This window comes from Elephantulus edwardii, unplaced genomic scaffold, assembly GCF_000299155.1.
Source record: "Elephantulus edwardii isolate Elephantulus edwardi_28Jun2011 unplaced genomic scaffold, EleEdw1.0 scaffold00051, whole genome shotgun sequence".
Classification (NCBI taxonomy): Eukaryota; Metazoa; Chordata; class Mammalia; order Macroscelidea; family Macroscelididae; genus Elephantulus; species Elephantulus edwardii.
Window position 1 is genome coordinate 13,120,517 of NW_006399801.1, and position 23,013 is coordinate 13,143,529.

Genomic DNA, 23,013 nt, shown 5'->3' on the forward strand with positions numbered 1-23,013 from the left:
GAAAAAATTTAATGAAAAATCAACGTTTGAAGTTTAACAATGGCGGGCTTCCTAGACAATTTCCGCTGGCCTGAATGTGAATGTATTGACTGGAGTGAGAGAAGAAATGCAGTGGCATCTGTAGTAGCAGGCATACTGGTAAGTGAGAAAACCTGATCGGTGAGATTTAGGCCTCATTTTTTTTGCCCTGGAATTGAATCTTGATTCCTTTGATCCTCCCAGAATGATTTATTTCATTGTTTTGTAAATAAATATCAGAATTCTAGATAGTATTAAAGCCAGTTAGCATTAGTTCTTTTGATTTTGTAAGTTTCTTAAACTTTGTACCTTTTATGCCTTTTTTAATGGTAATTTATTAGTAGCATATTTTAACTTAGTATTATATGTGTAAGTACCTTAAGATCCTCAGTGTTTCAGATGAAAGGAAAAATGATTATGACTCCCTGAATTTGAGATGTGTGTGACCTCAAATTCGGGGAGTCGTACCTCAAATTCAGGGAGTCATATATGCTCCCACTGCTGTTGAGTCGATTCCCATAGTTCTCTTGTGGAATAGCTGGTGGATTCAAACCACTGTCCTTCTGGTTAGCAGCCCAACAGATGCATTGTTGTTGTTGTTTGATGCCGTCGAGTCGTAGATGACTCATAGCGACCCTATGAACGAACAGCCTGAGCTCTGTTGGTACATAGAGTTTCTGGAGGCAAGCCATTTCGGAAGTGAATGCCACTCCTGCTTCCAGGAACAGATGCGTAGGCAGCAGTAAAAACCTTCCTCTGCTGCCAGACTGTAGCATTGTGGGGAAGTGAGTAGAAAAATGTGTGGAGGATACTTAAGTGTCTTTTAATTCCCATCGTTTTTCTATTAATATTCTTATTATTGAAAATATCAAGCATATAAATAAAAACTGAATATAAAGATCCTCCTTCCTTCTTACCCTTATTATCAGCTTAATAAAATATCAAATCATGACTAATTATAAAATTAAGTGGTTATTCCATGAACCACTTCTGTGCATTATTTGAAGCAAAATTCAGTGTGCTTTTTTGAAGAAAACAGTTTCGTAGTGAATACATAAAACAAAATTTACTATCTTAACCGTTTTTATTTTAATGTTCAGTGACATGAATTACATTCACAATATTGTATAGCCATCACCACTGTTGTTTCCTTCTGCGCACGTGCATGCGCGAGTGTGTGTGTTTGTGTTTGTTTGAAATTAAAATTCATAAAGCCAATTGGTGTTCCATTCAAACATTCATATATACACACTGGTTATAATTCTAGCAATTTATCATCACTCTTCCCACTAACTAGATATAATTTTATTTATGTGTATCCATCTTCTCCCTTCCCACCTTCTGAGTTTTATTCTTGGACACATGCTGCCCTGTGATCCCCTGTGGTTGAGTGTTCTGACTGGTTAGTGTCTCCCTGATGTTATTGTCCACTTTAAAGATCTGTCTGCTGTTCGGCTAAAAGTTGTGTTCTGTTCCATTTTCACAGGGCTGCTAAAGGCTCTAATCTTGGAACGCTGTTACATTTCTTGGACTCAGGGTTGTTGTTTTCTTTAGTGTGTAATTCTGTACCTGAAGTCCAGTAGGAAACAAAGTAGAGCAAGAACTAAAGATGGCTGTGGAGCAATCTGCATGCCAGTTTCTTATAGATGTTTGTATATTTTCCTTCTTTTTATGGTTATCTCCTATTTAACATATTTTACATAGAAACAGTAATTTTACAAGCTGTGATTGAGTCATTTGTATAATAGCTAATTAAATTTTAATTATTAAAAACTAGAACAAGTTTAAATTTTAGGTTTGTATAGCTGGTTCTTGGTAAGTGTAGAACTCCTTCATTTGTGGGAACAAAGGTGCTTAGGCATATTAAGGAGAAACCTAGCCATCTGCACACTGGCTTACTGTAGGCACAATCAGAATGTTTTTTATAAAGAGAATGAAACACATCAAATAATCACGGAGTTGGTTAAATGGAGATTAGTTAAGAGGGAAGCTTCTACTGTATGTACTTGTTATGTGCAGTTGAGTCTACAGCTCACAGCAACCCTGCGAACAATGGCTCTGAATCTTGCCCTGTCCTGTGCCATCTTCATCATCTTCTACATACTTGAGCCCATTGTTACAGTCACTGTATCCATTAATCTTGTTGAGCATCTTTCTCTCTTATGATGACCCTCCCCCTTTCCAAGCATAATGTTGTTCTATAAGGATTGACATCTCCTAACAGCATGCCCAAAGTACTTAGAGTAGGTGAAAGAAGCAGATGATCCATATCTAAATAGTAAAATTTTCATCCTGAATTAAGAGCAGGACTTCACACTAAGCTTATCTGCTATGAAATTAAATGTTAGGTACTGTTGAGTCAGAACCAACTCATAGCTGACCCTCCAGCAGGTGTTTAGAGGCACTTGCACAAGAGGTGATTGCCTGTCCTCCCATGGAGCTGCTAGTGAATTCAAACTCTGTTGGGTTGTCAGTACTCTGTACCACTAAGCCACCAGAGCTGATTCTTATTTTTCTGTTTTAGTGTCCAAACACAGGATGGAAGTATTTTGTTTCACTTCTGTGATAGAAAAAGAACTATTACATGTTAGAGATCAAGTATTGTGTTGAGTACGAGTTTAGCATCCTAAGTGATTTGGGTTGTTTCTCAAGTTTTTTACAGGTTGGTGGATAATGATTGATGCGGCAGTGGTGTATCCTAAGCCAGAACAGTTGAACCATGCCTTTCACACATGTGGTGTATTTTCCACATTGGCTTTTTTTATGTAAGTATGAGTGTATTTCTCAACTCAAGGTTATTAACTTTTTAAAAAAAAATTTTCCATAAAGTTCAATGCTATTTTAGATACCTTTTAAAATGTAATTGATAGCTTCTTCTTTAAGATGATAAATATACCCATATGGGTCTTATTAAGGATGAGTGTTGAATTTAGATATCTATTTACATATATAAAAATGACACTCTTTTTATATTTGTTCATTTGAGTTGTGGCATTGGAGAAGAGTTTTGAACACACTATGGACTGCTGAGAAAACAGATATGTCTGTCTTGGAGAGGTTGAACCCAAATTTTCCCTTGGAGGCTAGGATTTTGAGGCTCCATCTCACATACTTTGGGCATATGGCCAAGAGGAACTGATCCTTAGAGAAGGACACCATGTTCAGAAGGGTGCAGGGACAGCCCAGGACAGGAAGACCCCGGAAGAGATAGATTGATACAGCATTTAGTGCATTGAGGGTAGGTGTGTCAGAGTCAGTGAGACTGGCAGAACAGGACAGGCCAGGCTTCAGAGCTGTTGTACATAGGTCACTATGAGTTGCAGGCAATTTGACGACACATAACAACAACCACCATCACCACCACCATATTTTATCAGTTCCAAAGTAGACTTAAAATTTTTGCTGTTTCTATCAGGATGCACCTTATAATCATTGGTATCTTAAAATTAAGGAAGCACCATACCATTTTGCATAGTGGCTTCATCATTTTACCATTCTATCAGTAGTAGCATATGAGAGTTTCATTCTCACCACATCCTTATGAGCTGTTGTTTTCTCTCTTATTGAACTTTGATGTTACTGCTGGGGATGGGGAGCTTGAGAGGATATAGCTCATTATTGTTCTGATTTGCATCTCTGTAATTGCTAATGATCGAGAGCATTTCTTCAAATATTTATTCGTCACTTGAATGTCTCTTTTGGTTAAATGTTTTCTTTGTGTCCCCTGTCCATTTTGAAATTGGATGTTTTGTCATTTTGTTTAGGTGTTAAAGCTTTCTGTAATCTCATATGTTGTTGCCAAATATTTTTTTCAATCTCTAGGTTAAGTTTTCACTTTTTTTTTTTACTCTCTTGATGCATTTAAAATTTAACTCTTAGAAGGTCCTATTCTAGTTTATTTTATGCATTTGTGCATTTTCAATTATGATTGATCATCCATTTACAACCATATATTAAGGCCCCTAATTTCCCCTTATTTTATCTTTGATGATCTCTTTTCTAGAGAAATCTCTTTGATTTTTTTTTTTTTATAGTTTTAGGCTTTATACTGAGATCTTTGATCTATCTTGCGGTTTTTGATATGGTGTGAGGTGTAGATCTTGTTTTCCTTTTCTGCTAATGGATATGCAGTTTTGCTAGCACCACTTATCACAGAGATTGTCTTTTCCCTATTTAATACTTTGTGGCCCTTTGCCATAGTTCAGCTACTCATACATGGCAGAGATTACTTCTGGAGTCTCAGTTCTGTTCTTTTGCTCTATGTGTGTGTTTGATAATTGATTTTTTGTTTGTTTTGTTTTGTTTTTAATAGCCACAGAGACATCCTAAAATTATTGTGGTGAAAAATATATGCAATAAACCTATTTTATCTCAATAATTTCTGTGGGCATTTTAGTAACATGCATTACAAGCATTTTTGCTACTTTATTTTTTTTCCCTATCATTCCAGCACACTTAACATAACTTCATTGCTCAGTGAATATAAACTCCAACTAGGGTAGACTTTGGATGTAGGGGAGACAGCCTTTTTGAAACCATACCCCTCTCAAAGTAATCTATGCTGCTAAAGCCAGGAAGGACAATGACACTTTTCTCATCATCCCATGAAGCCTTCTAGGTACTTTGAAGCCATGTTCTTTGTATTTTGTAAACATTCAGAATTTTAAAAAATTGTTTTATTGTAATTTGAGTGAAAGCTTACGGAATTGATTTATAAGCCACATTTCTTTTAAATTTGTTAGTCTGCCATAGGCAGCAAGGCTTAGCCAGCATATGACTAGAAAGGGGCCTGACAGTCCCCTCAAATGTCACTTTTCACCTTGAGAACTCAACTCTTGGCCCTTTGTTAGTCTCTAGATTGCCCAGCTCGTGCAGTCAGATTTCACAGTGTACACAGAATATATGTTTGAGTGGTGCCTCTGCATGGCTGTGTAGGGCTGCTCTTCAAGCTTCTCTTTGTTTTTGACTTCGATTCAGCTGGTAGATTATATCCCAGCACCAAGCTGTAGTTTTGACTAGTGTGGCCATATCATAGGTCTTGAAATGGGCTGTGTGAGAGAGACCAGTCTCTTTCCTTTCCATATAAAATTTGTAGTTGATTCTTTAATCTCCTTAAAGGATCTGAATCTATAGATTTGATAAAATCTGTATTGGGATTATATTATATCTATAGTTTTTTTTTGGTAGCTTTGACATTTTCATATGTTATGTCTTCCTGTCCATGAGTATTATATCTCAATGATGTATATCTTTTCATTTCTTAAAGCAATGTTTCATAGTTTTCTTTGTGTAAATCTTCACTTTCTCTGCTTAGGCTTATTTTTAAATATTGTTGGCCTTTTTGTAAGTATTTTATCTTTTGTGATGGTTATTATTGATGCCTTTGAGTTGTGGTGCTAGAGAAGAGTATTAAATATACCATAGACTGCTAAGAGAACAAACAGGTTTATCTTGGAGAGGGTGAAACCAGGCTGCTCTTAGGAGGCAAGAATTCTGAGGCTTCATCTGACATACTTTGGACGTGTTTTAAGGAGGGACCAGTCCCTGGAGAGGGAAATTATGCTTGGGAGGGTGGAAGGCCAGCGCAGGAGGGGAAGACCCTTGATATGGATTGATTCAGTGACTGAGGAAGGGAGGTAAGTGTGTTGGAGACAGTAAGGTTGGCTCAGGATAGAGCAGGGTTCAGAGCTATTGTACATAGGGACATTGTGAGTTGCAAGTGACTCGACGACACATAACAACATTAGAAATGATATTGTTTTCCCAACTTCCTTTTCAGAATTCTCTTTGTTGATGTAGAGCAATCTACTGATTCTTGTATATTGAGCTTGGATCTTGCCACTTTGTGAAATTTTTTTATTAGTTCCAAATGTTTTCTTGATGTGTGGAATCATATCTGTAAATAGAAATTTTCGTCTGCCTTGCCAGTTTGAATACCTTTTATGTGCCTCCTTGTATTACAGTGTAGTATTGTGTATGATAGTGATAAGGGATATCCTTATCCTTGTCTGTTCACCAGAGAGATGCTCTCAAGTCTTTCTCTATTGAGAATAATGTTGGTCATTGGAGCTCTGGTATCTTAAGTGGTAAGGAAGTCGCACTTTCAGCTCAGAGCAATGCTGTTTGGACCTATAAGTTGCTCCATGGGAGAAAAATGGACAGTCTCCTGCCATGTGATTTACTTGTTCTGGAAATAGGCTGGAGGGTCAGCTGTGAGTTGTTTCTGATTCGACAGTAAATCCCAACAAAAATGTTTGTCATTGGCCAGTGTGACATTTTATCTAGTTGGATATCTATTAAGCTAAAAGATTATTTTCATTTATTCAGATAATTTATTAAGAAGTAACTGGTTTTGTCTTTTAAGTGATATAAAAATATCTGTACATTTTTAACATCATGAAAACTTATTGGTTGATTTTATTTTGTTCTAGGATAAATGCTGTGTCAAATGCTCAGGTGAGAGGTGACAGCTATGAAAGCGGCTGTTTAGGAAGAACAGGTAAATGCCTTTTAAAGTGTTAAAATATGCGGGGGAAAAATAGGGTTTATTAGTGGGGGAAGAAATCCTCTGTAGTAAGTCTAGTTTGGTAGTATTAATTGCATAGACTTTTGTGTTAACCTAGAAAAAAAATGTTTTAATATTATTTAAATCTTTTATTACTAAAAAGTGAGAACTACTGGTAGTATTTACTGTTTCTGTGATGTTTTATTGTCCATATTATATAGATGTTAAATTAGCTGCTGCTAATGAGCTGCTACCAACCAATTCATTGCTGTTCATGCACAGGAAAATCATCAGACTGTTGTGATCTGTAGGATTTTCATTGACTGATTTATCATCAGTAGATTGCCAGGCCTTTCTTCTTAGTCTAGTTTAGTCTAGAAGTTCCACACAAGCCTTCACCCACAGGTGAGTGGGTGGTGTCTGTACATGAGGTTCATTGCCCAGGAATCAATCCTGGCCTTCCACATAGAAGTCAAGGATTTTACTCTTCAGCTACCACTGCCCTGTGTGTTAAATAAATAAACTGTTACGAGGCAGATTCAGTGGATCTTGATTATACATTTTTCCAGTGTCTAATGAGGGGTTTATTCTTTTTTTAGTTTTTAATTTTTATTTTATATTTGTTTGCTTACAAAGTTATATACATTGTGTTTCACACTATTCTTAATTCACATTGTATTTTGTACAATCATTCCTATTAATTATGTTTTATAAAATTAATCACCACTGAACTATGCCTGCTATTAATTACCCTGTCTTCCCAGATCTCCCCTGGATCTTTCCCATTTCCTTTACCCTCCCTTCCCCCCATCCATCAAGTTGTGTAACCCTATGATATACCCCGTGCCCATCTTCACCCCTCTGCTCCCACCCTTCCCCTAATGGATCCTCATACACGTTTTACTATTTAACTTTCTATTTCTACAGTAATGGGCTTCTGTAGAATTTGTCCTTATAAGACTTAGTTCATTCAGCATGTTGCTCTCCAGCCCCTCCCAAGTTATGTCATAATTTTTGAAAATGTTGCTCCTGAGTGCTACATAGTCCATCATGTGAATGTACCAGTTTCTCAGTCCATTTGATTATGGTTGGATATTTGGGCTAGTTCCATGTTCTTGTGATGGTGAATAATGCTGCTATGAACATTGGTGCACAGATGTCTGTTGTGTCTCAGTTCCAGTTTTCTCAATGTATATTTTAGCAGTGGAATAGCTGGATCATATGGAATTTCTGTGTTCAGCTTTTTGAGGAAGTGCCAAACTGTCATCCAGAGTGGTTGTACCATTTTCCAATCCCACCAAGAGTGTATGAAAGTGCCTATCTCTCCACATCCTCTCCAACATTTAATGTTTGCTGTCTTTTTAAACTTTGCCACTATTCCTGGGGTGAGATGATATCTCTTTGTGGTTTTGATTTGTCTCTTATTGCCAGTGATTTTGAGCATTTCTTTATGTGTCTGTTGGCCATATATGTCTTCCTCTGTGAAAAGTGTTTCCCTGTCTTTTGCCCATTTTGTAATTGGGTTATCAGTCTTTTTCTTATGAACCCCAGTAGTATTCTGTAAACTTATGAGACCCCTGTCTGAGATGGTATTGCCAAATGTTTTTTTGCCAGTTTTCTTTTCTCCCTGTTGGAAAAAGTTTTTGATGTACACAGGGATTTAATCTTTAGAAGATCTCATGCATCAATTTTATCCTCTTCTGGTTGTATATTTCTGGCTGAATTTGTCAGCCTCTTGATACCATAGGGTAAGCCTTCTGTGCTTGGTCCCACTTTGTCTCTTAGGGTCTTTATGGTTTTGAGCTTTATCTCTAGGTCTTTGATCTACTTTGAGTTGATTTTTGTTTGTGGTGAAAGGTGTGGATCCTGATTCAGCTTTCTGCAGCTGGCAGTCCAGTTTTGCCAGCAACATTTGTTGAATAGGTTATCATTTCCCCACTTGATAGGCTTTGTTTCCCTTTTGAATATCAGTTGAACATAATAAATGGGTTCATTTCTGGGTTCTTGAGGGGTTTATTCTTATCCTGAACTCTGAATTCTGAATAATATTTGAGAGATAATGGATCACAATGAATTCCCCACCCAAGATCAAACCCAGTACCATGGTGTATTAAACATTCAGTTCTGATCAATTAAGTAATCACTTAGAGCCTGCCACAAAAGCATCTAGAAGGAGCATGTTGTTTGTCTGCATACAAATTATTTTTGCTTTTGAATTATCATCAACATTTTTTGTTTTAACTGAGATTTCAGCGAAAGTTTATAGAGAACTTGGATTTCCATTAATTTATTGTTGCCATTTTCCTCACCCCGCCCAATTTGCTTTTATCTTTGGGGGAAAAAAATTCTTTCATTGTTGCACAATTTCCTCCCCCACCCCAAGTTCACTTTGCTATTATGCAGCTCTTATGCTGGACTGTTGTCATGCAAATAATACATAGTCATATATTCCTTTTAAACAGTTCTTTCCCTCATCTGTTTCAAGGCAGTGTATATTATTTATCCCTTTTTTTCTTAGTTTCCCTCCAATCCCCATGTCAGTCCTGTTTTATAACAGTAACATTATGCAGTATTTGTCCTTTTGTGACTGAGATATTTTACTCAGCATAGTGTCCTCCAGGGTCACTCACTCATGTTGTATAATATTTTATGAGTTCCTTGTTTTTCAGTGCTTTGTAGTATTCCATTGTGTGAATATACCACAGCGTCTCTATCCGTTCGTTTGTTCTTGGGCACTTAAGTTGTTTCTAACTCCTTGCTATTGTGAACAAAGCAGTGATAAACATGGGAGTGCATATATCTTCTTGGGTGGCAGTTATGGTCTCTTTGGGGTATATTCCAAGTAGTGGAATTGCTGGGTTAAATGGTATTTCTATTTCCAACTTTTTGAGAAAGCACTATACTGCCTTCCAGAGTGGTTGCACCATTTTACATTTTATGGGTCAGTTCTCACACAATGGTACACAACAAGTGAACAACTGTACCTTTCTTTCTTTCGGGTATATTCCCAGTAGTGGAATTGCTGGATCAAATAGTATTTCCATTTGCAACTTTTTGAGAAAGCACCACACCACCTTCCACAGCGGTTGCACCATTTTACATTTCAGTTTCTCCACAACCTCGTCAGCATTTGTTGTTTGCAGCTCTGTTGAATTTTGCTATTCTTACTTGGGTGAGATGTTATTTCATAGTTGTTTTGATTCTCATCTCTTAGTTAGAGCTAGGGATTTTGAACATTTCTTCATGTGTTTGTTCGCCATTTGAATGTCTTCTTTGGTAAAGTGTCTGTTCATATCCTGTGTCCATTTTGTGATTGAGTTGTTTGTCTTGTGATAGAATAGTCATTAACATTTTTCTTTTACTAAGATTGTCACCATTCTTTTAAAAGTCAAGGATGATTTGCCTGTGGAATTTTAGTACTCTTAAGTAAACGGCATAGGACTGGAATTTGTATTTCCAGCCTTCATGCAATGATGAAAGTAACTTGCGGTTACTTTAGAGAATAAAAATAATTTTGGGTCGAAGAATTTTGATGGATGAGTAAGAAATATATAGTTAAAGAATGCATAGTGTGTGCCTAGTCCTGAGTGCTTTACATCTATTAGTTCATGCAATCATCATGTCAGTCATATGAAATTAGGATTCTTAGTGTCACATTTTAGAGTAACTAAGTTATGGAGTGCTTAAGTAACTAGTCTAAAGTCACAAGGGGTGGTTTAGTAGTGAGGAATCACACTGCCAACACAAAAGGTGAGTGGTTTGAATCCACCAACTGCTTCGTGAGAGAAAGATGAACAGTCAACTCTTGTGTGATTTACTGTCTCTGAAAATTCACTGGAGGGTTAGCTGTAGGTTGGTTCCAACTTTTTTTTTTTTTTTGGTTGGTTCCAACTTGATGGTATACAACAAGAAGCAGGATAGTGGGGAAAACTTCCACAATCTTGACATGGGACATTTCTATAACTCCTTAAAGTTCCCTTGTTCCCCTTTGTAGTTAATCCTTTTTAAATCTACCTTCTACTTTTTGTGTGCTATCATAATAATTTTGCCTTTCCTAGGGTTTCCTGTAGATGAAACCACCATAACATTTTAAACCCATTAAAGAAGCTTTAAAGAACTTAGCTTGTGTTTCTTTTTTAAAATAAAATGTTATTTTGTTATTTTAATGAAAGTTTAGAGAAGTTAGATTTTCATTCATTCATTCCTTGTTGCACATTTTACCCTCTCTCCCTCTCACCCCCCTCCCCCAGTTCACTTATTTAAAAAAATTCATTTACTGTTACACAGTTACCTAAACTCTCCCTCCCCCCCCTTCTTTCCGATACTCTCTAAGGACTGATTTAAGTTTTATCACCTCATTCTCTTGGGATCTGTATGGAGTTAGAAAGCATAGGGGGAGGTGATGTCTGACAGGTGAATCTAAATTAAAAATGCGCAGTATATGTGTGCATGTGTGTGCTTGCATAATAAACATGTGTTCAGTTTTTTTATGTAGCATGTGCCCTAGTCTCAGCAGGCAGTGCCGTAAGTAAGATAGTGAATGAGGAAGTAACATGTATTTGCAAGTGTAGATGTTCTGTATAACGAGAAGATAATTTATTAGACATTGTTATGGATTGTACTGCTGTTACAATTTTTTATAGAAGTGTTTGGTTTTTTTTAATTCAGTTTTTGGCTTCAAAGTGGTACTAGGGATTGTCTTAAATCTGTATCTCTAAAGCTCAGTGCCTTTTAACATTATACTCTTCTGTTCTTCCTGCTATCTGGTTCCAAATCATAATTGACTCTCCATTGGGTTTCTGTGGTTGTAAATTACACGGAGGTATATTGCCCATCTTTATTCTGAGGAATGGCTGTGGATTGTGACCACCAGAGACACCTGGTCCTTGGGTTATCAGCAGAAAGCCCTACAGACTAGGCCACCACAGCATCTTATGTTTTCTCTTGTCTTCATTAGGTCCGCAACAGAATCAGGAAGTAGGCAAAGAAGATTATTGTATTTAGAATCAAGGGTAAGATGGATGCTCTTATTTGTTAGCTCTGAGTTTCCTTTTGTTGTTGTTATGTGCCATTGAGTTGCCAAAGCAGAAAAAAGGGAAAATGTTACAGTATTTATTTTTTGCTAAACCAAAGCATAATCATTTGTCAAGAGAAATTTTTTTTCTTAATAATATGTATTAGAAAATTTTATATCTGTGTCCTTGTGTTAAGGACATGGTAGAAAATAATTACAAGGCATTTTGATAACTTTTTGAATAAAAGCTGTGGGTGAATTAGTTTAGAGGATTTCTTTCTCTAAGGAGCTAAAAACATCACTGCATATTTTCATACATCTGTTTGATACTGTATTAAAATTAAGGCTATCTAGAGGACTCCTCTCAAGTATCAGCTGTTCTAACCATGCTGAGCTTTGATCATTTCTTCCTACATATCTAGTGTCTAAAATATGTTAATCTGTTGACTCAATAAAAGAACAACTGCAAGTGAGGCACATTTAATTTTCTGCTAAGGAAGTTTGCTTGCATTTGTTTTCACTTACCGGAGCTCTGTTCCCTTACAGGAAGATGGACTGTGAGTATACCTGTGAGCAAGTCTAGCACAAGTGTTAGCCTAAGTTTATTTAACAGTATGTTAAATTAGCTGATATGTCCAGTTGATTACTGTATTGAGTTTCCATGATTCCTTACAGTAGAGTGTGGAAGAGATAACTCTGGTTATGTTCTACAGGTTGGCTGCCTCAACCAGAAGAGCCTGAATTTAGCTCCTGAAGAATATAGTTTTTTGTACCATATTGCATAATTGTGTGATTTTTTAGAAGCTTAATGTTGTTTAGAAGCGGGAATGTTTATACTTATGTATTTGAAGTTTCTTTTTTCTGTGTGTTGTTGATGATGTTATGTATCAATAGGAACCAATTCCTAGCAGACTGTCCAGTGGGTTTTCAGAGGCTATAAATTGCATAGGAGGAAATTGCCCATAATTCTCCTGAGGAGCAGCTGGTGGACTTGAACTGCTTGTTTTTTTGTTGACATTGCAACTCATTACCATTAGGCCACCAAAGAACCTTCTGTGAAAAAAATATATTTCCTCCTTTTAACTGAGCAGTTTCTTTGATAAAGCATACTTAGTTCTCTGAATTCATCCTGGTGGTGAATAATACAGAAAGAGAATAAAAATTCTGTAATGCTTTCCTTTAAAAGAACTGGTATAAATAATGGTTCACTTCCTAGATAATGTAACATCTTTGTTATTAATGATTGGTTAAGTCCTGACCACAGATTTTTTTTTTAAAGTTTCATGGATATGACCAGTGTAGTCAATGCTAACAGTTGTAAAGTTTGTCTTGAATAATCCCCCGTACGATCCTCCATAGTCATATTGTTTGCCCTAACAGTGATGAAAGGCTTGACTGCTTATCCAAGGGTGGTGGTTCAAACTCATTAGCTGCTCCACAGGAGGAAAGATTAGGCAGTCAGCTTCTGTAAAGAGTATAGCCTTGGAAATCTATGTGGCACGTCTGCCCCATCCTTTCAATTGCTCTCAGTTAAAGTCTACTCAAAACAGTGGGTATTATTAATAGCATGAATATTAGAATTCTTAAGTTTTAGCTTTTAGCCATAGGGGCTTTAACTAGTTGGATACAGGAAATTTTCAAATACAAGTATATGAAAATTTTCTTTTTTTAGAGTTTTACTCCTCCAAATATGTTTTTTTTAGGTTTATTATAATAAAAAGAGTTTAATTGATTTAATAAAATAATTACTAGTAAATTTACTGACTTACTTGCTCAAGTATTTATTTTACCACTTGAAATGTTTTCCTTTCCATAGTATGACTTAACCACTTCAGTTTTTAAAGGTCATCAATCAACCGTTCCAATAGATGCATATAAATATGTGCTTCTCTTTGGTATGCATAATACATATTAGGTTAAGTGTTTCTAGTTGTGACGTATTTTTAAGACATTATTATTCACTCACTGTCATTGAGTGGACACAGGAGAAAGATGTGGCAGTCTGCCTTTGTAAAGATTACAGCCTTGAAAATACTGTCAGGTAAATCCCTCTGTAAATTTCCAAGACTAAATTTTATCAAGAGAGCCCATCTTTCTACCTAAAAGATGCTGGGGAATTCAGACTCCTGGAGACTCTTGGCCTTTGGTTAGCAGTGACAGCATGCTACAGACTATGCCTCCACAGCTCCTCTAGGACGTTAATAGAAGTGTAAAAAGCAAGAACAGTCATCGAGTCTGTTTTCTCCACAGGTGCTCGCGTTTGGCTTTTCATTGGCTTCATGCTGATGTTTGGGTCACTTATTGCTTCCATGTGGATTCTTTTTGGTGCATATGTTACCCAAAGTAAGTACTGATTCCTCTGTTATTTGGTGGGAAAGATTCAAATAGGTCTTTTGTAGTTGACCAGTCTGTTAATTATTCCGGAATTAACATTTGGTGCTTGTTTGTCTGTTATGTATCTGTTTATTAAAACAACTGGCTTCCAGGTAGGTTAGGGCCGGATACACCTGCTGGAAATCAAGCCACTGGTGAAATTGTGTCACTATCTGCCTTTCTGGAATTGGTAATTTCCTTCCTTTCTTTGGACAGCCACACTCTTATAATAGAAACTCGTATTGTTGGGGGTTAGAGTAGTCAAAGTGAGAAATCAGTACAAGTCCATAGTCATAAATCCAGATTCCATACAGCTCTTAAAACCAAGTTTTTCACAGCCGCTTTGGTTCCAGAATCTTTCCTGAGCTACTACATAGGGCTAATTATATTCTTTATTCCATTTATTGTAAGTATTTAAATATTTTATTGCAGGAATACTGCTACACTTATGAGATGCTGGCCTCGAGTCAGCTCGATATGCTCTATAATATATATGTTCTGTGTTACCATTTATAAGTCTAAAAAATTTTGAATTTTGAATCCCTGCTGTATGGATTTTTGCAGAAGTATTGTGGACCTGGATATCTTTCTTTTGACCTAGGCTTTCACTGTAATTCCCACCCCCCCCATAATCCCAGCCTGTAATTTTTCAGACACAGGAACAAGAATTTTTTTAAGGCAGGCTTAAAGATTTGTAGTGTATGTCTTGATACAGAAAGAACTGAAGCAGAATTAACACCACCCTGAGTTTCCTGGCTGTGCCTGACACTACCATTTTTTATCTCAAGTGGTGTTGAAATGAGCCTCACCTCAGCTAGATGTCTTTGAAATCATCAGAACGCCATCGTTTTAGGCTCTCTTCTGTTAGGCCAGATACAGGAAGGGTTCTGTCTCAAATTACGTAGTTTATTTGTCCTCTGAAGCTTTTCCTCTGACATCTCTTTGTTAACCTTCTTTGCTTAGCTTTCTTGTCATGTAGTGGCTGACCTTTGAGTACCTTTGACAGGATTTAATTACGTTTCGTAGGTTAATCAGTGGAAGCTTTATGGAATGCCTTCAACTTCCATTTATCTTTCACTTTGGCACAAAATATATCCGAGGACAAGGGCAGTCGTTACTGTTCTTGTGTGCTGTCAAGTCAAAACTGATTCATAGCTGACCCTCCAGCAGGTTTTCAGAGGCAGTAGATTTCGTGAGAGGTGATTACGCATCTTTCTCCTGAGGAACAGATGGTAGGTTCAAACTGCCTGCCTTCCGTGGAAAGTAGTTCATTAATATATGGGCAAATATAGCAGAAATTGTTATCTTATTAAAAATATCAATTGAATGTATAATTCTAGTATGACATTTACCTGAAGGAAGGTACTTTTTAAAAATAGCTTTATTAAGATATAATTTACATGCCACATAGCTCACCTGTATAAAATTCAGTAGCTTTTGGTATATTTACAGAATTGTGCAACCCTTATTGCAATCCAGTTCTAAACTATTTTTGTCTTTCTAAAAAGAAAGCCTATCTATACCTATTAGCAGTTGTTCCCATTTCCTTCCAACTCCCCATCTCTAGGCAATCACTGATGTACTTTCTGGCCATGTAAATTTGTCTGTTTCATAGAAATAAAATTATTTAGGGAAGTACATTTTAAACTCATTTGATCACTGATTATGTGAAAGGAGGATTGTTATTAATTATTTTCTCAGATGATTTGATGAGTTGCTTGAAGCAGCATATGAAATTTCAGTTTCTAATATGGATTGAAGCTCAACATCAAGAAAACAAGGATTCTCACCACTGGGCTGATTGGCAGCATCATGACAGATAGTGAAGAGATAGAGATTGTTAACAACTTTAGTTTGCTTGCCTCCACAATCAACACTCTTGGTACCAGCAACCAGGAAATCAGGAGACAAATTGCATTGGGAAAGTCTGCTTTCAGAGGCTTCTCCAGAGTACTAAAGAGCTATGATGTCAGTCTGGAAAGTAAGGTGCACCTGATCCAGGCAATTACTTGCTATGTGTCAGAAAGCTGGACTAGAACTAGGGATGATAGAAAGAGAACTAAAGCCTTTGAGTTGTGGCGCTGGAGAAGAGTATTGAATATACCATGGACTGCTAGGAGAACAAACAGGTTCTTCCTAGAGAGGGTGAGACCAGGCTGCTCCTTGAAGGCAAGGATTCTGAGGCTTTGTATGACATACTTTGGGCATATTGCAAGGCGAAACCAGTCCTTGGAGAGGGACATCATGCTTGGAAAGTTGGAGAGACAACACAAGAGAGGAGGACCCTTGATCAGATGGATTAATTCAGTAACGGGGGTAATGAGGATAAGTGCATCAGAGACAATAAGCTTGGCACAGGACAGAGCAGAATTCAGGGCTGTTGTACCTAGGGTTGCTGTGAGTCTCAATTGACTCAAAAGCATATAACAGCAACAACATAATGAAAAATGTTTGCCAACATTATGACCTCATTGGTTGTTTTTTAATTTTTCAAGCAACTACATCATATTGAACAGTTTCTCCATTGTGGATCTAATTTCTACAGTGTTACTCTTTATTTTTGTGGTAAAGCAAGTGGGCTTTTACTTCAGAGGGCATTTTGAACACATTTTCAAATCCTTTACATATTGTTTTGGCTGTTAATAATTGTTGGTAGGTGCTATTGAGTTGACTCATTGTGACTCTATCAAAACCATTCAATCCTCTGCTCCGTGTTTAAGCCCAGTGTTGCATTAACTGTGTCATTCCATCTCATTGGTGGCCTTTGTCTCCTTACTGATGCTCTGCGTTTCCAAGCAGGACATCATTTCCAAAGACAGCACCCCCACCCCAATAACATGCCCAAAGTGTGTGACATGAAGTCTCACCATCCTCTCTAAGAATACCTTTGTTTATTCTTTTGGCAGTCATAATCAATATTCTTTAATAGGACCACAGTTTAAAGGCATTTCTTCTTTGGTTTTTCTTTTTCATTGTCTAAATATCATAAGCATATGAAACAATTGAAAATACCATGCCTTGAGTCAGGTGCCCCTGATGCTTTAGCACATTAAAGAGTCCTTGACAATAGATTTTGCCCTGTGTGACCTAACTTTTGATTTCTTGACTGCTCTTTCCATGGGTGTTAATTGTGGATTCAAGGAAAATTAAAGCCTTGACAACTTCAAACTTGTATTTATTTATTTTTGGTCCAATGGGGAGAATTTTATTTTTATTTTTATATTTATATAAATATATAAAAAGATATAATCCATACTGAAAGCTATGCAAGGTGGTGATATCTTCATAATGCAGGTTTTTAGTGCCACATTCTTCATTTTTGTTGCCACATTCTTCTTTATATAGTTCAGCTTCTCATTATTTGCTCAGGATACAGATTGAATAGGCGTGGTGAAAAGGTACAGCCTTGACACACACCTTTATACATTTTAAACCATGCAGTATCTCCTGGTTCTGTTTGAATGACTGCTGCCTGATTCATGTGCAGGTTCCACATGAGCACAGTTTTGATATTATAGCAAACAGTTTGGCAACATATGTATTCCAGAATTCTCAATGTTATCCTTAAGTTATTATGATCCATATTACTATTATATTACTATTAATAGCAGCTATTCTTATGTAACGTTTATGGGCTAGTTACTATTCTAAATACTATACATAGTCACTTCATTCTCACATTGTAGAGTGATAACTGTTACAAAAGGTAGAATTAATGTAGTCTGTTGAGTTTGGGGCTATAAAATAGTAACTATAGTACTATAAATAAATAGTACTAAAAAGACTATTATAATTACTAGTAACTATAGTTTTATTCATTAGCTGTTAAAAATCTACAATTAATTCAAAGTAAGAAAATCTTACAGTCATTCTCTCAAAACCACAAATGTACAAATATCTGAGGAAAAATAAAGGCTATTGTCCACTGGCTCACAGTCCCTAAAATATACTTTCTAAATTAATTTTTTCCCAGGCTCAAAAATCTATCCCATAATTTTTTTTAATTTGATAATGGTTTCAAGAATAACAAGTAAACTGAGTTATTAATTTGGATTGCAAACTATTTTTTTAAAATTACAGGTACTTTTCCTATAGATAAGAAACAATGAACTTACCAGGTTTTTTGTTATTTAAAGTAACTACAATAGGTTGCTATGAATTGCAAGCTACTCAGTGGCACATAACAACAATGGGTCTATTATTACAGTTCATCATATATACTTTTCACTCAATCCATCCTGGTGCCAGTGGTTAAGAATCTTCATAAGAAAAGAGAAAACTGGAAATGGTTTAAATTTCCGTGAATAATTACCTTTTATAAAACTACAAATACTGATTTAAATATACTGGGTAGGATAAAGAAACTCGTTTAACTTAGCTTTTGATAATATAGCAAACAGTATGGCAACATGATTAATATCTCCAGCTTTGAACCCAGACCCCTAAGTTTGAATCTTTATCACTGAGTAAATGTATGATCTTAGGAAAAATAGTTGCCTTCTGGGTAAAAAGCAACAGCCTTGACAGGTTCATTGTTTCTTTCGTGTATACATTTCTTTCACCTTGATCATCTGTTATGTGTGCATTATAACAGTACGACCCCACAGTGTGAGAATGAATTACTGTTGCACATTTTCCTCCTTACCCATTCCCCCAGTTCGCTTTTCTCTTTGAAAAAAAAAATCTTTCATTGTTGCACAATTTCCTCCCCACCCTGCCCCCAGTCCACTTTGCTATGCAACTCTTGTTCTGGACTGTTGTCATGCAAATAATCCATAATCATATATTCCTTTTAAACAGTTCTTTCCTTCATCTGTTTCAATGCAGTGTACATTATTTATCCTTCTTAGTTTCCCCCAATCCCCATGTCAGTTCTGTTTTACAACAGTGGCATTATGTAGTATTTGTCCTTTTGTGACTGAGATATTTCACTCAGTATAATGTCCTCCACAGTCACCATTTTGTATAGTATTCCATTGTGTGTATATACCACAGACTCTCTATCCATTTTGTTGATAAACATTGGGTTGCTTCCATCTCTTTGCTGTTTTGAACACAGCAGTAAACATAGGCCAGTTTCTGGAAGCAGACAGCCAGATCTTCTCCTATGGAATAGCTAGTGGATTTGACCACTGACCTTTTGGCTAGCAGCTAAGCACTTTAACAACAAATTTTCCTTTGTAATATATAAAGTACATAATTTTGAATGGCTCAAATACTTCGTTATTGTCATTTGCCTATAATAATCTAATCTATTTTAAATTTTATGCGTATACAGATACGGATGTTTATCCAGGACTAGCTGTGTTTTTTCAGAATGCACTTATATTTTTTAGGTAAGTTGACTAATTTATCAAGCATACCTATACCACTTATAGATGTGCTGTAAAAACTGTGTGTCTGGTGTTTACACAATGACATCTGAAGTCCACTAACTCTACAGAGGGGAAGAATCTTCATCAATGTTACAGAACCAATGCCTATGTCAGACCTGCTCCTCAAACTCCCATACCTTTTTCTGCCATTTCCAGCCACAGTTGTTCCCCCATGACTCTCTATACTCCCTTGGTAGGTTTGCTTATATGTTAAAATGATCTTACTCCACATTATGGATTTTATTAGGGAAGTAAATTACCATTCAGGTTGGAAAGACTCAAAATACAATCCTTCGGTCAAGACAGCTGCTTCTCAGACATCCTTCTAGGCAGATCTCCATCTTATGTCAGGTTTAAGGCTTTAAAACAGTGCCACAAAGCCTTTTAAGTTTTGCTAATTTTGTGTGTGTGTGTGTGTGTGTGCGCGCGCGCGCACACACGCACGCGCATATGCCCTATCAGTAAGACAAGGTGAAAGCTTTTAGCTCTGGCTCATGGAATGGCAGGTCTGGTTCAGCTGTCTCTTACATGAGTCTCTGATTCTCTTCCTTCTCTTCTGCTTCTGTAGTGTTTCAGTCTTGATCTGTCTTAACAGAAAATTCTGGCCTCAAAGGATATGCTATATTCCCTGCTTCATTTTCTTGATGGTGGTGAGATTCCCCTTTTCTGCTTCTGAATTTAAGCCTGGTGGGTGATAAAACTGACCAGTGCCCTTGTTAGTAATCTACCCACCTTATTTGCATGTTTCCACTCAAAAATTGCCATTTATCTTTTTTTAAAAAAATTAATTTTTATGAACGTTTACGGAGATTTTAGATTTCTATTCATTCATTGTTATATTTTTCTCCCTGCCTACCCCATTGGTATACAATCTACCCCCCCCAGTACACTCCACTATGCAGCCCTCATTCTGGACTCTTGTCATGACCATAATACCCAATCATATAAATAATTTTAGTATAAACATTCAATATTTCATTTCCCCCATTGCTCCCAAGATATTTTTCACTTTCTGCTTCTGTGGGTATAGGTTGCTTCACTCAGTTCTGTCTTAAAAAAGAACTGAGTGGAACACATTTTCTTGTGATTGTTATTTTCATCCATACATCTGGTAGACGCTTCATATTCTGACAGACAAGGTTTATGTCATGATCTCTCAGCCTCTGTGTGACAGGGGGCATGATAGCAGTTTTTACTCAGACACAGCCCCACCAGGGCCGATTCAGCCTTCAGCTCAAACACCCATTTTATCTTATTTAAATTAATAGCAAGCTGTCCAAATCCCTTGACAGGATCCTCCCCCCAGCTGTGTGGTTAAAAGCCAAAACCAAAGCCACATTTACAATTGTCTTATCTTTATTGTGAGAACAATATATACACAGAACACTTTTAAAAATCTCAAGAATTGATTAGAATGGATAGAACTTTTTTTCCAAAAGATAAAAATCTTGCTATTATAGATAGCCACTCATGAGCCTGCTAAATAGGAGTCTTGTTACATGTGAGGGCCTCAACTGTCTGCTTTCTATATGTTATCTTTTCATTTACATGTAATGATCTTAAATACATTTATCAATTACTATTCTCATTCTATAGTTGAGAAAAATAAGGCTCCAAACTTACTTAGAGATCACCAGCTAGTGAATGCAGAACTGACAGTTGAACCCAAACTGCAGCTTCTATAGTCTGTACTTAAAAAAAAAAAATAATCAGGTACTTTTTTTTTTTTAAAAAAAAGGGAGCTAACATCAAAGGCTGACAGGTAATTAGGCCAATTTGTGGGTTTCTTTTTTCCTGGACCTTTTCTAAGTACTTGGGTGCCCTACACTGTGGTGTGGCCTCTTTTCCTCTGTTTCTTTGTCCATTTATCTTCCATCATTGACTTCTAACTTTTAAAGTTTCTTAAGGCTTAGTTCTAGACCACCCCCTTTTCTCATGGTTGTTTATCTTAGTGAGCTGTTTTTATTTATGCTTAGAACTTCAGTTATTGTCTGTGTGACTTTTAGTCACACAGTCTTATCTCCAGGGCTAAGCCATATCTAGCTCCCTAGATGGTAAGCATGTTAAATTCAGTACACTCAACATGTTTCTAGCTCACCTCATGAACCCAATGTATCTGGTCTTCCCACCCTCACCCCCTGCTTTGCTGAGGTAACTCTCACTCTTAGAATCGCTGATACATCAGTAAAATAATCTTGACATTTCTAAATGATGTCTTTGTATTTCAACTGCATGGTCCCTATAACCTTTCCTTTATAGCATTAATTTTGCACCTGGAATTATATGTTGAATTACCGTCCTCATTAGATTTTTAGCTTCCATTAATGGACAGATAGGACTGTTTGACTCACAGTGTCAGTCCCAGTCCTTAGCCATGTGTCTGGTGCATAGTCAGTATTTAGTATACAGTAATTATTTGTTAAATGAACAGAGAATTTGCAGTGTGATCTGATCTGACTATTTAAGAAAGGTATATGAAGAATTTTTTCAGTGTTTTGTGTGATTGACGTTTTTAATGATAAACTAAACTGGTATAAAAAGTTGTCTTGTATAAAAAATCACTATGAGTTGCAAACCTTTACTCAAATAATTAAAAATAATTATTTGGGGGAAAATTGTTTTTGCCTCCTGTGCTGTTCTGCTGAAGGCTAAGCTCAGTGAGTAGCTAAGTAGGTGGAGAGGTGGATCTCTTGATACTGAGAAGAAAAAGCACTGAATTTACAGCTTGTTGGGGTTCAAATTCCTGATCTGTTATCTATTTGTGCAAATAAATTTAAATTACTTAAACGTAATTGCGACCTGTTCTGTTTAGGATGTTTCTGTTATTGTATGTCAGATATGATGGAACCTAGAGATGGAAAATGACCCTGATGCCCTTTACTCCTGTGGAAATGCCATTTTCTTTCTGGATTTGCTATGTAATACCTTCCCAGGCTTTAAGGAAGAGTACTTCACTAAGCTCAGACACACTGCTTTACAAAATATGTGAATTCAGATCAACAACCACATAATCTTTCATTTTAGAAATTGATACAAAGGTATTGGTATCAAAGTATATTTAGAGAATAAGTTCTGTGTTGCCTTGTTTCATATTTATTTTTCTCATGATGTTTTCATCTTTCTTTTTCTAGCACTCTGATATACAAATTTGGAAGAACTGAGGAGCTATGGTCCTGAGATAACTTCTTATATCACATTTTCTTTTTGTAGTATTCTATTTGTAGATAAGTTTTTATCTTTAAATATAATTTACACATTGCCAAATGGAATAGATTGTATATTGTTTCCTTTCTCTACAGTTTTTTTTTGCTTTGAGTTTTGAAATAATTTTATGAAATTTGTCTTTTTTTCATGAATAGATTGTTAATATGTACATAATATAGAACTATATATGTATATATTGGATGTAGATGGAGTAGCAATTTTTTATTCCTGAAAACTTAAAGCTTGAGCTGTTCCCTGAGCCACGGTTGTATCATCATGTTATTTTACAATTAACTACTTTAATATATCTTATTTCTGAAAAAGTGTGGAAAATAGAGCTCCGTGTATTTGAAAGACGCACAGAACCATGAAAAGGCATTTCAGCAGGGTGTAATTCATTTTGGCTTTAAATATGAGATTTTTCTTAAAGGGGAAAAAAGTTCGTTCTTGTGATTAAAGAAGAGTGAATTTTTTATATGAAGATTTTTTAAATGCCTAAAGGACTAGTTTGAAAGCTTAATTTA

The 23,013-nt window shown here is 36.3% G+C and overlaps 1 protein-coding gene across 1 annotated transcript; it reads left to right on the forward strand.

Moving 5' to 3' along the window:
- TMEM50B (transmembrane protein 50B) lies at positions 1–22,790 on the forward strand. Its single transcript, XM_006886751.1, has 6 exons — positions 1–138; positions 2,671–2,783; positions 6,450–6,517; positions 13,788–13,880; positions 19,189–19,246; positions 22,417–22,790. The coding sequence occupies exons 1-6, from the start codon at positions 40–42 to the stop codon at positions 22,460–22,462; spliced, it is 477 nt and encodes a 158-aa protein (XP_006886813.1). The 5' UTR covers positions 1–39; the 3' UTR covers positions 22,463–22,790.
- Positions 22,791–23,013: the final 223 nt, after the last annotated feature.

Bases quoted from the DNA above. Each gene is read 5' to 3' on its own strand.
- TMEM50B (XM_006886751.1), top strand. From the start codon at position 40: ATGGCGGGCTTCCTAGACAATTTCCGCTGGCCTGAATGTGAATGTATT. The intron at 2,784-6,449 runs GTAAGTATGAGT...ATTTTGTTCTAG, and splicing joins TCCACATTGGCTTTTTTTAT to GATAAATGCTGTGTCAAATG. The intron at 13,881-19,188 runs GTAAGTACTGAT...ATGCGTATACAG, and splicing joins TGGTGCATATGTTACCCAAA to ATACGGATGTTTATCCAGGA.